Genomic DNA, 16,051 nt, shown 5'->3' on the forward strand with positions numbered 1-16,051 from the left:
AAAAAGATTTTCATGCATGTGGCACCAAAGGTCCCAGGTTCAATCTCCAGCACCACCATAAACCAGAGCTGAGTAGTGCTCTGGTCTCTCTCTTTCTGTATTTCTCTCATTAAATATATGTTTAAATGTTAAAGAGAAAGGGAAAGAATGAGAGAAAGAAAGAAATCTACAGACTGAGAACAAGTAAGATATGATAATAGACTACAAGATGGATGGCCCCTGATTATTTTTTTTTGGGGGGGGAATCAAATATTTTGAGTAAAAGAAAGGTCATATTCAGGTTTCTGAACTAACTTGGAAATGTGTCCATATAACTTATTTCTTGATTCATTATTGACATCAGATACTACTCTTAGACACTATGGATATAGGATGAAGACAGTCTTATCACCTGTCCTCTGCAGCTGACAGTCTTATGAGAAATGACAATGAATAAAATAAGAGCTACTAAACCATCACAACTTTAGTAAAGCCCCACTGTTTTATGTCTGTGTGTATGGCAGGAAAAAAACTTCCTTAGATAAAATGGCCAAGGGAGGTATAAATGAAGAGGTGACATTTAATCATGGAACCGGAGGTGACTGTGGAATAGCAGCAGACTCGTTTTAGCTCTTCCTGGACAAGTAGACAATGAAAGTCACCTGAAAACTCAACAAAATATGACCAGGATTTCTTCGGAAACTCACCAAGCCACACTGAGTATATTCATGTGGCTTGTGGACAGAGACCAGTGAAGGAGAGAGTATCTGTACTAAAAGGCCATACTCAGGGATTGCTGGCTACAAACTGGAAGTTTGGCAGCCGAGGTTCACCACTTCCGGATATGAGTTAAAGAACAATTATAAAAATAAAGGAAAAAAGAAGGAAAGAAAGAAAGGAGAGAAAGAAAAAAATTCACCTAAACCACAAGTGAGTACAGATGTGTGGCTTGTGGAGAGAAAGGGAGTGAGACAACCATCCCCAGGACTAAAGAGTAGTGCTCAGGGAAGTCTGAAACCAAATTGGGAGATTACAGCTGAGATGAACCCCTTCTAAGTCCAAGTTTTAGCAACAAAAAAAAATGTTACAAAGAAAAAAAAATCACCTAAAAACTCGCCAATTTACAACTGTGACTTCCTGAGTTTCCAGTGCTGTTGCCCCACAGAGCAGAAGGGAGACCCTCTATTGGCATCAAGGTCATTGACCCAGTCTGGTGACTCAGGATAAAGTCTTCTCTCTTGCACCAAGATATATAAACAGGGAAGTCAAACACCTTAGCCACAGCACCTCCTGCTGGCACAATAGAACATTAAATTCAGAAACAGAAATACACAGACAGTAATGACAAAACTCCAAATGACAAGACAGGCACAGGTCTAGGAAAAAAAAATCACAGAGACAGAGACAGAGTTCAGAAAACTCATTATGAAATTAATTCAAGAAATTAAAGTTAAGATTCAGTAATTCAGTGGTAATTATGCTAAAGAATTATAAAACACAGAAAAAAAATCCAGACAGAACTTCAGGGTGTAAAGGGAACTTTAAATGTAGTTCAGGCTGAAGTAAGAGACCTCAGAAGTAGACTTAATCAGGTGAAGAAGACAATATCAACCACTACACTCTGTGAAAACTCTTGGAGAGGAAAGGTTTAAGAAAAATGAAGCACTTTTGTATTAAATAGCAGACACCACCAGAAAGATGAACAGTGAAGTTATTGGGATCCCTGACAAAGAAGAGAGGCAGAAAGGATTAGAGAACATAGACAAAGAAATTTCAAGGGAAAAATTTCCATACTTTAACAATATTGAAAATCCAGATATCCAGAAAGTAACCTAAATTTTTGATCCAAAATAACATATACCAAGACATATCCTTGCAAAACTATATGAAAACATGAACAAGGAAGTGGAGAGCAGGGAGTCCATAATAAAAAGATCTAGAAAAAGATGATCCTTCAGGTGTACACATATCAATAAACAAGGGACAATCATATAACTCAAAGTCAAAGTGCATAGTAATGGTTGAAGTGCCTAAAGAAGGCATCATAAATTATTCAATTGATTGTATTTAGACCAAATTAGCAGGACAGCCTAGCAGAAAGGCCCAAAGAAGACAGATCCCCAAAACCTAACTTTGGCTGGGTTCAACAAATGATACTCAATGCCTAAACAACTGAAAGAAAATCTAAGGTAATCAGAGAAAGGACCACAAAAGTTGGATAAGGGCAAGAGACTGGCCCACTTAATAATGGCCTGTTTGGTCAATATCATACCATTTGATCATTTGGGGTCCTAGTTAGGTAATCTTTGGATTCCCATACACATATGATGGGCCTTGACCTCTAAAGGGTCCCATTCTCTACTACCACTGGTCACTTTCATAAGGAACAGCCTTCTCAGGACCTTGGCTCTACCATAAAGCAGTGATGTTAGGGATAACCTCAGTCACTGAAGGGAGGCTGGGGGTATTCTACCCTGCCCCTTGGGGGGAAAAAAAACTGGTTCTGAAATGAGTGCAGCCTGCAATGTTCCTTGGATGTGACCATGATCTATAAGCTCAGACAAATAGGGACTTAGAAGTTACACAGGCTCTGGGCTCTGGCACTAAATATAAATATGCATTTACATATGGTCCCTGGAGTAGGTGGATGGAGGTAAACAGTGTTAGCCACAAAATTCTTTTTTTATAAGAATGGGAGTTACTCCCATCCCTAATCCAATTTTCTAGCCCATTTCTCCACTCTGACACCATTCTCTCAGACAATATTCTCATCCAACCTCATGCTAGCTACTAACCTCAAGCCAAACTACTATTGTTGTATGCCCCTAGGAACATGCCTAAAATGGTTCTCCTAGCTTTCTTCTACCCTAAAATCCCTGAGCTCATCTGCTCTGATCCTACTGTATGGTTCCTGTTCATTAACCATCTTGTCTCAACTTAGTCATGCCACCTTCCAGACTCTAGGCTGCAGATGACCATGAATCTGCCCTGACTTCTCTGGGCAGATGACTTCACCAAAGTGTCCTGGATCCTCACCTCTCCAGAGCTCTGGTCCACTAGGGAAAGATAGAAATGGGCTGGGGTTTTGGATTGACCTGCCAATGCCCATGCTCAGAGGAGAAGTAGCTACAGAAGCCAGAACTCCTACCTTCTGCTCCCCAAAGCAACCTTGATCCATACTCCTAGTGGGGGAGAAGTGATAGAATGAAGGGCTTTGCATTCCAGCTCCCAGAGAGAGAGAGAGAAGGAAAAGGAGAGGGACATATGGAGGTAGTTATGATTCATGAGTGGCTTAGAGGGAAAGAGAGGAGTACAGAAAAAGAAAGGACAACTATGTATAAATGTGTTGTAGAGAAGATGGTTGGCCCATGTTTAAAACTTTAGGGATACAGTGGTGGATTGCAATGGGAAGAGTGAAGATTCAGAACTCTGGTGGTGGGAATGATGTGGACTCAAACCCCCATCGACATGTAATTTTGTAATATAAAATAAATAAATAAAATGAATCCAATACTCCTAAAAACTGATAATTAGACATAAAAAAAAGATGATCCTGAGAAAAAGAACAATAGCAGCCAAAATCTTGAGGTAGAAACATTCTAGGAACTGTGCCTTCACAGTGATGAGTAAAGAGGACAGTGTCAGAAAGCTCAATTTGTTCTCTCACTGAGATGTTGTGAACATAGAAATGTCAACAGAGGTGAGCATGACTGTTTAGGCATAGTATATAACCACAGATAGTAGTAATAGTGGTAATTCCACCTTCTGTCATTTATTAGGCACAAGGAATGAGGTAGACACTGACATGGCTAAGTTAATTGAATCTTCATAATCCTATGCAGTTTATTGTATTATGGCACCATTTTTATGAGAGAAATAGAGAGACAGAGAAACACCAGAGTAGCTCTCTGCCATTTTATATAGTTGAAGACTAAACAGAGAACTTCATGTGTGCAATGTGCCCTACCATTGAGCAACTTCTCTAATCCTCTATAATGCTATTTTAGAGATGAATAAAACCCAAGGTATAATTTAAAAGTATATGGAAGGGGAGGTCAGGGTGGGGGGAAATTATATATTTAAAAAGTCTACTGACTTTTACCTATGGCCATTCTCTACCAAATACAGTGAGATGATGATGTGCATACAGTCTTATGAAAAGCTCAAGACACAGTTTGCTATACAGTTTTATCTTGACAACTGTATGATTAATTTTCTCCACTTTGGGACTGGGAGATAGCTCATCCAGTAGACTGCACACTTTCATACATGAGAATCTGAACTCTAGCTCCTGGCATCACGTGTCTGCTGGTAGCAGTGGAATCACACATAAATAATGCCCCATGGCATGGGTCAGGGGGTGGGGAGGTGGTGGTGGAGGGAACCTCTATTTTACAGATAAGAAAGGTGAAGTGTATTGTTTTACTATGTACACAATCCAGGTTTGTGCCTGGCCTCCCAACACACTGGAGAAAACTTTGGTTCTATGGTTTCTTTTCCACTCTTTCTCTCTCTCTTTGATTCTTCATCTTTCCCTCTCTGTGAAAAATTTAACTTGGAACAGTGATTCCCAATGAAAACAACAAGAAAATGGAAAACTAAGGGGGGGGGGGAGCAGGTGGTGGTTCATCTGGTTGACTGCACATGCTACAATGTGCAAGGATCCAGGCTTAAGCCCTTGGTCCCCACCTGCAGGAGGAAAGTTTTTTGAGTGGTAAAAGACTGTTGCAGGTGTTTCTCTGTCTCTCTCCCTCTCTATCACCCCCTTCCCTTTCGAGTTCTGGCTGTATCTGTCCTCTAAATTAATAAAAATTTTATGAAAGACAGAAAAAATAAATTAAAAAGGGAGCTGGGTATGGTATACTTGGTACAAAGCACACTTTTCCATAAGCAAAGACCTGGGTTCAAGCCTCTATTCCCCACCTGCAGGGGGGAAACTTCACTAGCACTAAAACAGTGCTGCAGAAGCCTCTATCTCCCCATTCCCTTTCAATTTCTGCTCCTCTCTATTGAAAGAGAGAGAGAGAGTGAGTGAGAAAAAAAGGGAGAAAGAAAGAAAGAGTAAAAAGAGAAATAAAGAAAAGAAGGAAGAAAGAAATAGAAGAAAAAGAGAAAGAAAGAAAGAAAGAAAGAGAGAAAGAGAAAGAATGAATAAATGAAATAAAGGAAGGAAATTAGTCACTGGGAGTGGTGAATTCTTTGTGAAAGTACCAAGGCCAGCATAACCTGTGGCAACTGGAAAGGGGGAAGGGCATGAGGGGCATTGAAATAGTTTACTTGGATAGTGACTTAACTTAAATGCTGAGATATTTCTCTCTCCTTGTTAGTCTGTTTGTAAATATATATATATGAAGAAGAAAAAACAAAAGAAAGATGAGGTGTGAAATACCTTTCCCAGAATCTTCATGCTATGATCTGGGGCTCCCTATTGTGTTGTCATGTCTGACACTCTTTCTATTGCAAACAGGCTGCTAGCACTTGGGAGACCCTCTTCATCCCACTCATAATCTTCCTGGAGAGTTCCACACATGTGAACAAAGACAAGGACCACATGTGAGGTGAGGGGAACAAAAGGCTCATGCTAGAGTCAGCTTGGGTATAGTCCCAGCTCTGTCTCTTCTTATCATGTAACTGTGGGCATAATATTTATTTCTGGGGGGCAGGCAGTAGCGCAGCGGTTAAGTTCACATGGCACAAAGTGCAAGGACCAGTGTGTAAGGATCCCAGTTCGAGAGTCCCCAGCTCACCACTTGCAGGGGGGTCACTTCTCAAATGGTGAAGCAGATTTGCAGGTGTCTATCTTTCCCTCTCTGTCTTCCCCTTCTCTCTCTATTTCCTTCTGTCCTATTGAACAACAATGACAGCAACAACTACAACAATAATAACAGCAACAACAACAATAAACACCAAGGGCAACAAAAAGGAAAAAATGTTTACTCCTCAGAGTCCTGGTAAGATGGTAGATGCTGCTGCTAAGAGGAATGCCACATGCATAGGGTTACATGGGGGTTTGAATGAGACAATATATGTGCGACCCTTAGCATGTGCAGTGAATGCTCAATTAAAAAGTATTATCATTCCTCCTGCTATTACTCAGGAAGTACTGGAGGTACCAAGAATACAGATCCAGTATAGAATCTCCATCCCATACTGTGTTGCTTTGCCATGCATGTGACCAGACTTCAAGACCAGCCAGCCCCCAGTGCATTGAAGGGAGCTTTGGTCCTATGGTTGCTTTCACTCACTATCTCTTCTTCAATGTAAAAAATAAATACATAAACAAACAAACAAATAGGCAGAATCTTTATCCCTAATACAGGGTGCAAGTCCCAGAACTTTCCATTCCACAGATGAAGACATCAAGGCCTGAGGAGGTGGGAGAACTGGCACTATATCTCACTGACACAAGTAAGGAATCCAAGTGTGGGAACTTCTGTGTGACCCCTGACCTCAGGCTCTTTCCTCACAATGCCTTCCCTTCTCCAGGGTCTCCATTTTCCTTGTACTTCTCAGCCCCAACTCCACCCACCCCTGCTGAGAAGCAGCCTTCGCCCTTAGCCTCTGGTCCCAACATCGATATTGGCACGTGGGTACAAAGCCCAAGCTCCCTTGGCATTCCTTTCATAGAGCGGAGGCCAGGGAGGTGAGAGCGGGCCTGGGGCAAGCCTCTGAATGTGTGGGAATGAGCTCCCCACCCCAGGAATCGGGCCTGGCTGCTGTTGCGTGTTTGTTCAGGACTCTTTGGCAACCAACCATGGTGAGAGAAAGGCGAGGCAGCCAAGACAAGACAGAGGCTAATTACCTTGGGTAATAGGAAATTGGGGAGCGGCTACAAGAAGGGTATCTAAGCCTCTGGCCAGGCAAGGACAAGGGCCATGAGCGCCCAATGTGGCCTACCCCATCCTGACAGAGAGGAGATTCCTGATCTGGGTCATCCTGGGACTTCAACCACCCAAAGGCCCAAGGGCTGGCCACACAGTCAGACCTTCAGGGGGACACTCTCCCTCTGCCCACTTTTTGTTTTCATTCAGAAGCAAAACAAGTGAAACAAAAAAGGAAATTCAATTTAACCAGGGCTTTTGTGGTGATGTTTCTGTTTTGTTACACCAGGGTGAGCTTAGGACAATTTGCCTTGACTTTCACTCCTCCAACTGGTCTCAACCCCCTGGCATTGTGTAAAATTACATAGATGTAGGGTTTGCAGAAGCACTTTGCCTTTCTAGGTAGGGTGGAAAGAGGAGGCCAGAGGGGTGGGAACAAAATCCAAATAAGAAAGAAGACATAGAGATCAAGATTCCCACTTAGAAATTATAAACGCAACACACATGAAGGTAAAGAAGGAATGACTGGGGGGCTGGGCAGTAGCACAGCTGGTTAAGTGCACATGGGATAAAATGCAAGGACCAGCATAAAGATCCCGGTTTGAGCCCCCAGCTCCCCACCTGCAAGGGGGTTGCTTCACAAACAGTAAAGCAAGTCTACAGATGTCTATTTTTTTCTCCCCCTCTCTGTCTTTCTGTCCTCTCTCAATTTCTCTCTGTCCTGTCCAACAACAATAACGATAAACAACAAGGGAAACAAAAGGGAAAAAATAGCCTCCAGGAGCAGTGAATTTGTAGTGCAGGCACTGAGCCCCAGCAATAACCCTGGAGATAAAAATAAAATAAAGAAGAAATGACTGGGCAGATAGCAGACAGTGAATTATGCAGAAAATAACTCATATAGAGAGGGAATAAGAAGCATGGAAATGTATAGAGGCATGGTGACTAAATAAACAAATGAGAGAGAGAGAGAGAGAGAGAGAGAGAGAGAGGGAGAGAGAGAGAGAGAGAGAGGACGCTGTAGCATAGCAGCTCAGAAGCAGAAGAAGAAAGAAAGAATAAATCTCAAGGTAACAGTATGCATTCCGAAAACTCTCTAGCCATGGTGGATCTAAAGCACTGTTAATTGATGCTTAAATTGCAGAACAAGGAGAGAAACATAAACTCCAAAGTCCTAATGGTGGAAATGATAGCAACAAAATGTGGGCCAAAGCTTCCTGCTTTGGGAGTCCACTTCACTATACATAGACTACCTATATCTTTTTATCATAGCTTTTAACTGTGTGGATGGAGGCAAGGGGTGAGAGGTTAATGACTGATTGAATTCAATTAAAACTCAGGGGTCATAGAAAAATTAAAATAGACCATCACCTACCTCTATGCACCAAAATTAACTAAAAAATGGATCAAAGATCAGGGAATTAGAGCTGGAACTATAAAACACATAGACGAACACATTGGTGAAACATTTCAGGACCTCAACATTAAAAACATATTTGAAGACACCACCTCATGGGGAAGGGAAACAAAAATAAAAATGAATAAATGGGACTATATCAAATTAAAAAGCTTTTATACATCAAAAGAAAATTTTATAAGGATAAATAGGAAGCCCAGCAAATGGTAGAGATATTTACACACTACACTTCAGACAAGTGGTTAATATCAAACATCTTTGATATGTTGTCTCTCCCAAAAGCCTAGACCAGGGAGAACAGAAGCAACCAGTAGCACAGCTATATACAAGATTCTGGGTATTATACTCCAAACCCTATCAAAGGGACTTTCCAAAGTTAACCCTATCACTAAATAATGTGATGATAACAATAACTATCCATTGTCTTCTTGAACCCTAAGACAACAGGAACCTCACATTTCCACTATAGAGCCTATATTTCCCCCAGTCCTGGAACCTTAGGGTGGGTCCCACTTTTCTGCATGCTTCTCTCAATTCAAATCAAATAATATTGCATCCACGGATCGCAACCTAATCAATGCAACGAGTGCCACCCCAGCATGCTTCACTTCAGACTGTGACTAGAGACTTCAGGTGTGGAATAACAACCCTTCAGCTTTATCACTTGGGTGAGACCTTTCTTTTCATAGTATTCTCTAATTCCATTCCAGGTGTTCCACTCCCCAATAAAGTCCCCAAACCTAGATATAGTCCAGGTCCCCTGAGATAGAGCATAGGTTCACCCATGCCCATAAATTAGGGGAAAAATATACACCTGAAAGCAGAAGTACACAAGAGCATGCAGGGAATACCCCCCAACACTTCATCTGCATTATCCCAGTCTTTAGGTCCATGATTGTTCAACAACTTGTTTGGCTTTGTATGTTAACTCTCTTTTCAGCCACCAGGTTCCGGATGCAAGCAAGATGCTGAACAGACTTCCCTGGACAGATGACCCCATCAATGTATACTGGAGCTCCACTTCCTCAGAGCCCCACCCTACTAGGGAAAGAGAGAGGCAGACTGGGATTATGGATCGACCAGTCAACGCCCATGTTCAGCGGGGAAGTAATTAACCAGACCTTCCACCCTCTGCAACCCACCCTCTGCAACCCACAACGACCCTGGATCCATACTCCCAGAGAGATAGAGAATGGGAAGGCTATCAGGGGAGGGGATGGGATATGGAGATCGGATTATGGGAACTGTGTGGAATTGTACCCCTCTTATTCTATGGTTTTGTTAATGTCTCCTTTCTTAAATAAAAAAATGGGGAAAAATATCAAACATCTATAAAGAACTCTTACAGCTCAACAAAAAGAAAAAGAGAAATCCAATAAAAAAAGTGGGCAGAAAATATGAATAGGTAGTTCTCTAAAGAAGATATATACATGACCCACAGGCGTATGCAGAAATTCTAAAATTCACTCATACTTAGAGAAATTAAAAATAAAACCACATTGAGATTCCATCTTACACTAGTGAGAATGGAGTCCACCAATAATACAAGAGGAGGTAAGTACTGAAAAGAATGTGGAGAGAGAGGAACTGTTGGTAGGAGTGAAAATTGGTGCAGCCATTATGGAAAACAGTATGGATAATCCTTAAACAAATACAAATGGAAATACCTTATGATCCAGCAATTCTACTACTAGGAACTCTGAAGGAATATATGTACCCCTGAATTCATAGCAGCTTTATTCACAACAGCAAAAACTTGGAAACAATTACAGAAGCCAGACCTTCTACCTTCTGCAACCCACAATGACCCTGGGTCCATGCTCCCAGAGGGATGGAGAATGGGAAAGCTATCAGGGGAGGGGGTGGGATGGAGATTGGGTGGTGGGAATTGTGTGGAGCTGTGCCCCTCCTACCCTATGGTTTTGTTAATTAATCCTTTCTTAAATAAAAAATAATAAAAAAAAAAAAAGAAAGAAAGGTGAAAGGGTAAAAAAAAAAAAGACTATACTGTTAACCATTAATCCCTCAATGAAAAACAAGAAGAAAAATTCAGCCTCAGGGATCTAGACCCACCCTGTCTTTCCACCCCAAAAGATTCTGGATATCCATTCTTTCTAGGAATAGAGCAACCAAACCTGCCTCATAGGAACTCTCCAGGATTGTTCTCGAAGGACTAGACACCACAGATAACAAGGCATTGTGTCAATGAGAGTAACTAAGAGAAGCAACTAGTATTCTCTGAAGACCTACTAGGTTCCAGGCTCTCTGATAAAATCTATTTGTAATCCTTATTGAGTCCTCTTTCTTGTGACATGACATAGGAACAGTCACTAGCCTTTCCTCAGAGGAACATAGTGTTTCATAGAGCATTGAAAAAAAAAAAAGTTTCATAGTGTCAGCTGGTGGCATAGCTTGTAGTGCACATTTAATTATGAACAAGAACCATGCTTCAAGCTCTTGGCCCCTACCTTCAGGAGGGAAGATTCACAAGCAGTGGAATAGGACTTCAGATATCTCTTTCACTCTTCTCCTCTCTCTGTCTTTATTTCCTTTCTCAAAAAAGAAAAGGGAAGGGGAAAAAAAGACTACTACAGTAGTAATCAAGTCATTGTACTGGCATCAACTCCGAGCAATAATCCTGGTGTCAAAAAAAAAAAAAAAAAAGTTTTAAGACTTTGACCAGGGCAGGTGAAAAGTGTCAGGCAGAATCAGGTTTTACACCCAGTTCAGACTATCCTCCAAATTTGCACTCTTCCACTACCACATGGTTATTTTGGCTCAGGAGGAAGAGAAAAGACTAATTTTAGTAAGGAACAGTCAAGCAAAAAATAAGAAACCCCAACAACTGACATTGGAACTATTTTAAAATTTGAGACAGAGTCGGTCAGACTTCATGGGAAGAGAGCCGCCAGTGGGATAAGAGACTGGTCCAAACAACACCCTGGCTCCTTGTCAGAGAGGCCCAGATCCCAGAGCCATTAATAAAATCAATTTCAGAACTAAAAAAAAAAAAAAAATTTGTTCTAAGTTAGGGATGACAAGGAGATTCCCAGGACAGAAGGAGTGATGTTCCTTATTTTCAGAGGTAGGAAGTGGGTGGGAGGTGTCATGCAGGTAGAGTGAGGAAAAGAGGAAACAGAAAAAGTGCATGTTTAAAGGATGGCAGTTGTGCTATCAGTTCTCAGTGTTAAATGCTTTCCAGGTTCCATAAAACATCCTCTTTTCTGAGCCTGTAGGTTTCCCATCTGGCTAAGGGAAAATCCCTACCATGTCACCCAGAGACAGGGTTACTACTTGTTTCTTAGGAGATAAGAACCACCTGCTAGGGCTTTGTCCTTTCCAGCTGGATGCTATCTCCTAGCTGTTAGAGAATGAAGAGGGAGGGGGTTGAGATTAGTAATTACCAAAGCAAGGGCAATGAAAGCAACATTGATAACAACTAACTCTTCTCCTTTCTTCCTCCTTCCTTCTTTCCTCTCTCCCTCTTCCTTCTCTTCCACTTCTTTTTCATCTTTTTTCTTATTGCCTCAAGGATTATTGCTGAGACTCAGTGCTTTCATGAAGAATCCCCTGCTCCTGGTGGTCATTTATTCCTAGTGCACCACTGCTCAACTCTCATTTTATTCTTTTAGTGGGAGCTCATCACCAAGTAGATAGCTTTTGTGCAACATCCCAATAAATCCTCCTGGGATTTCCTTGAACTGAACACAGTATTATTCACATTTTCACAGAGGAAGAGGGAAATGGAGGCTGAGAAGTTTGAGGACCTCACTCAATGCCAGGCAGCAGATAAAGTTCAGGGCATAGATTTGGACCGATTAGCCAGACTGGTTTAACTCCAGTCTACTCCCTTCATGAGGAATAGAAGAAGACAGTCATCAGGAATATTTTCAAAAATGCTATTTCATTTACAGAATTGGAATTTTTAGAGTAGGGAGCAGTGCTAAGAGTTCTTAATTTTGTCATAAACTTATATTTCAGATGCAATGATCCCAGTGCAAGGGGTTGTTGTCAGTGACTACTGATAAGCACAGAGGGTCATGCTCTCAAAATCTGCACCCCAGTCACTGTGTCAGATCTGAAACTGATAATATTGTAACATTTGCTCAAATGTCCCACTGTAAGAAATCTGATAGTCTGTGGTACTTTAGGGTTTCCATTCCTAGAGCCTTGCTTTGTCCATATGATTTTGTCATATTGCACAACAAAATTTTGGACCTTGACAGAGTCAGAGTCTAAGGCACATTTTACCATTTTACTGTGTACACTGATACTCCTAAATTTAGTACGTGAAAAAAAAATAAGATGTTACCAATTACCCTGTATATGTCAAGTGTTTAAAAGAGGTCTATAGTCTCTAGAAAAGTCTTCAGATTGGGAGAGCAGGGTGGGATATGTTTTGAAGATGAGAGATATTTTGGAAGAAATAATATTAAACACACAGTTGACACATTGTGCTGTGGTGTTTCTTATTCAATTCTTACACAGCTGTTTAAGTTAGATTTTTTTATGGGGTTTTAAAGCAAAGAGAAATAGCTAAAGTCACATAACAAAATGTCCAAATAAAATTTAAACCCACAATTTATCACACTATCATAAAATATCAATTTATCTGAGGACAGAAACTGTATTCATTACTCATTCCCTAGTACAGTACCATGACATAGAAAGGTACTCAGAAAATATCTGTGGAGGAATAAATAAATGATGAATGAGTAAATACAAAGTATGAAGGACAAATGAATCAATGGAATAGATGAATGAGATGGATGTGTGAATGACTAGATAGGTGGTTGAATATAGGAAAAGGAAAATAGAAGAGAAGAAAAGAGTAGTGGATAATGTGATGGATGGAAGATAGTATATGTGAATGAATCATTAAGTAAGTAAATAAAATTAAAAAGTGGGCTCTGATGTCTCAGGTTCAACCCCAAAGCAGCAGCATAAGCCAGAGTGGAGCAGTGCTCTGCTCTCCTTCTATGCCTTTACCATAAAAAGAAAGAAAGAAGGGAAGAAAGAAAGAAAAAAAGAAAGAAAGAAAGAAAAGAAAAGAAAAGAAAGAAAGAAAGAAAGAAAGAAAGAAAGAAAGAGCTGAATGGTGAATAATGATCATCTTATTAACTACTGCAGATTTTTTGATTGGTAAGGAAGTTGAATTATAATTTAGTAGTTGTAAAATAACTGTTTCTAGAACTATGTGTTATTATTTGTGATGTTTATGCATCCAGATGTGGCAACACTCAATGAAATGGAAAGCAAAATTATCCCACTTTTCTCTCTGGAATTTTTCGCACTGGAGTTTCAGAATGATATTCTTTTACTTTTCCAGAAGCTTGGATGCAATGATTAATTCCAGTGTACTCTGGGGTAAAGTAATAATGACACTATTTCATTTTGAATAATATTATTTCTAAAGGGCTAGCAAGATCTATTAATTTAAAAGCACCTATGGAAACTTCAGATACACTAATATTTACCGAGGAGGTATCATGAATCATGGAATTGAGAAAAGAACAAGACAGAAGACACTTGTCCCAGCCCTCTTTGCTAACCTGCCTCCATCCCTGTCAGGGATAGAGACTTTTTAACCATCAGGGATAGGATTTTGATTTGCTGATTTACCTGTGCTATTCAGCATTAACCTGTATGACTTTGTGATTCATCATAGCAACACTTCTCCAATGGACTCTTCTAAATCTTAGTGTTTCAAGGGGCACATCCACAGGTTAACGGGTAAATTATCATTTGATCTGGATAGGTTACTCATGCTTCCTCCCCTAAGCTTATACATGCTCTGTCTGCTTCACCCTGCCTCCCCTTGCACCCATTATGTCTTACTTGTAGAGACCATCAGGTTCCAGACACTTGAAGATGACAGAGTAGATACTGACTTCAGGGACTTCTCCGTGGCTCCGACCAGCTGCTACACAAGATGTACCCAGTCCAGAGAGTAAGTCATCAGCAAAACTCAGGAATTCTCCTGGAGGGGAAAAGAAAGAAAGATGAGCTTCCTAGATAAGGCCTTGATGAGCAGATACTCTTGCTACTATCCAAATCCATGAAATGTCTAGATATTACTGTCAGGAGGATTTGTGCATAGAGTGAGCATAAAATACAAAAAAATAAAAAGGCACAGATTATTATCTACCCTTGATGACTCTTAATTTAAATTTATGCTTGAAATGTCTCTCTTGTAAAATGAGCATACTAATGCCTACCTTTATAACAATGTCATCAAGGTCCAAATGAGATCAATTATTAATAAAAAGGAATATAAAGGGTAAATGGGAAGACTGTGCTTTCTGTCCAGAGTAGTTTGTTTTCTGACTTTGCTATTGGCATTAATTATCTTTACCTCTTGAGCAAGACCCTTAGTACTCAAAATTGCATTTTCCATCCTTCTGTATTGTAGTGAAAGAATTTTAAAAAAATACATAAAAATTCTACAGGGCCACTTTGTATACTGGACTTATGCAATGTTACATTGACATGGATATCCACTTAAACTAAGGAAGAGAGTTCCAGTGGTAGATTAATGATCATAGTCATAGGAAATAAACAGTGAAAGAACAAGCAGCTTAAATTCCAGGACTTCTAAAAATCATTAGTTTTTTTTTTTAAGCTAGCCTGATATATAAGCCATTATAATTTAGAAAGGAACTGATATTTACTAGAAATAGAATAAGGAAGACTAGATAAAGACTAGGGAGAATAACTGAACACTCTATAAGTCATAGAATCTAGCCTTAGTTCTGTTAGTAACTAGCCCCATGACTGTGGGGAAATACTTTCCCATCCTTGCAGCTTCGTGTCTACAAAATGATGGTGCTAAGATCATTATTAGAAATACTGAAAACAAACAAAAATGGAATAAAACATAACTATGAAAAAGTCTAAGCTATGAGTTTTAAACCTAGAGTAATATTTAGATTTAGTAAGAATTTAGAAGCAACTAGCTATTCAGTGATATAGAAATAACAGTATCAGTTATAGTTAAATGATGTACTGGAATATTTTATAGCTGTCAAAAATAATATTGTGAAAGAATATAAAGTTACATGGAAGAATATTAAGTTAAATCAAGTCACAACTATTATAGAATATTCCAGTTCTGGTGGAAATATTATATACCTGTACCTATTTAGAAAAAGAAGAAAATCAGAGCACATAAACAATAGTGACTTTGTCTAGAAAGTGACAGAGCATTTTTCCTTATTTTTGCTTATACGTTTTTAAGTTATCTACAATGACATATATTGATTTCTTCAACAAATAAATAAACCAGCAAAATTATTTAAAAATAGATAATGAACCAGAGTAAAAGGCCATGAAGTCCCATTCGAACTCTATAATTGGATGACCTAGAAACAAAATAACCTTGTGGGGTACTTTATAGCTCACATAATAAAATTATATAAGGCCTTTCAATTGATGATTCTTTTCATAACTGAAAAGGTGTGTCTCATTCTCTCTATCACTTACATTTTCAGTAATAAACAAAAGAAATATATGTCTTCAATTATATCTTTTCTACATTTCAAAATTAAGCACAACTTAGTATAATGGGTCCATCATGAGACAGAAATACTGGTCCAGTGTCTGAGATGACTGAGCCTCAGAGATGCCACTTGGTGATTATCTATGAGTAAATTTGGTGGGGAGAATGCACAAGCCATTATCATTGGTCTTAAAATTCCATTCTTCCCTCTCAAGTGAGTCATGCAAATACCCACCTGACTGAATTGCCTGGATGGCCCTAGGATTCAGGTGAACAGCAATACTATCATGTATTTGTCTCCATAGCCCAATAAAATCAATGTAAAGGGTAGCGTTT

At 39.7% G+C, this 16,051-nt stretch overlaps 1 protein-coding gene across 4 annotated transcripts in view; it reads right to left on the bottom strand.

The window, feature by feature from the left end:
* ASTN2 (astrotactin 2) overlaps positions 1 to 16,051 on the bottom strand; it is a 1,286,255-nt gene that overhangs the window by 61,605 nt on the left and 1,208,599 nt on the right. For all 4 annotated transcript variants that reach the window (XM_060200048.1, XM_007521936.3, XM_060200047.1 and 1 more), the window contains one exon: positions 14,056 to 14,197. In XM_060200048.1, coding sequence (XP_060056031.1) covers positions 14,056 to 14,197 — 142 coding nt within the window. The remainder of the gene's footprint in view (positions 1 to 14,055; positions 14,198 to 16,051) is intronic.

Source organism: Erinaceus europaeus, chromosome 10, assembly GCF_950295315.1.
Source record: "Erinaceus europaeus chromosome 10, mEriEur2.1, whole genome shotgun sequence".
Classification (NCBI taxonomy): Eukaryota; Metazoa; Chordata; class Mammalia; order Eulipotyphla; family Erinaceidae; genus Erinaceus; species Erinaceus europaeus.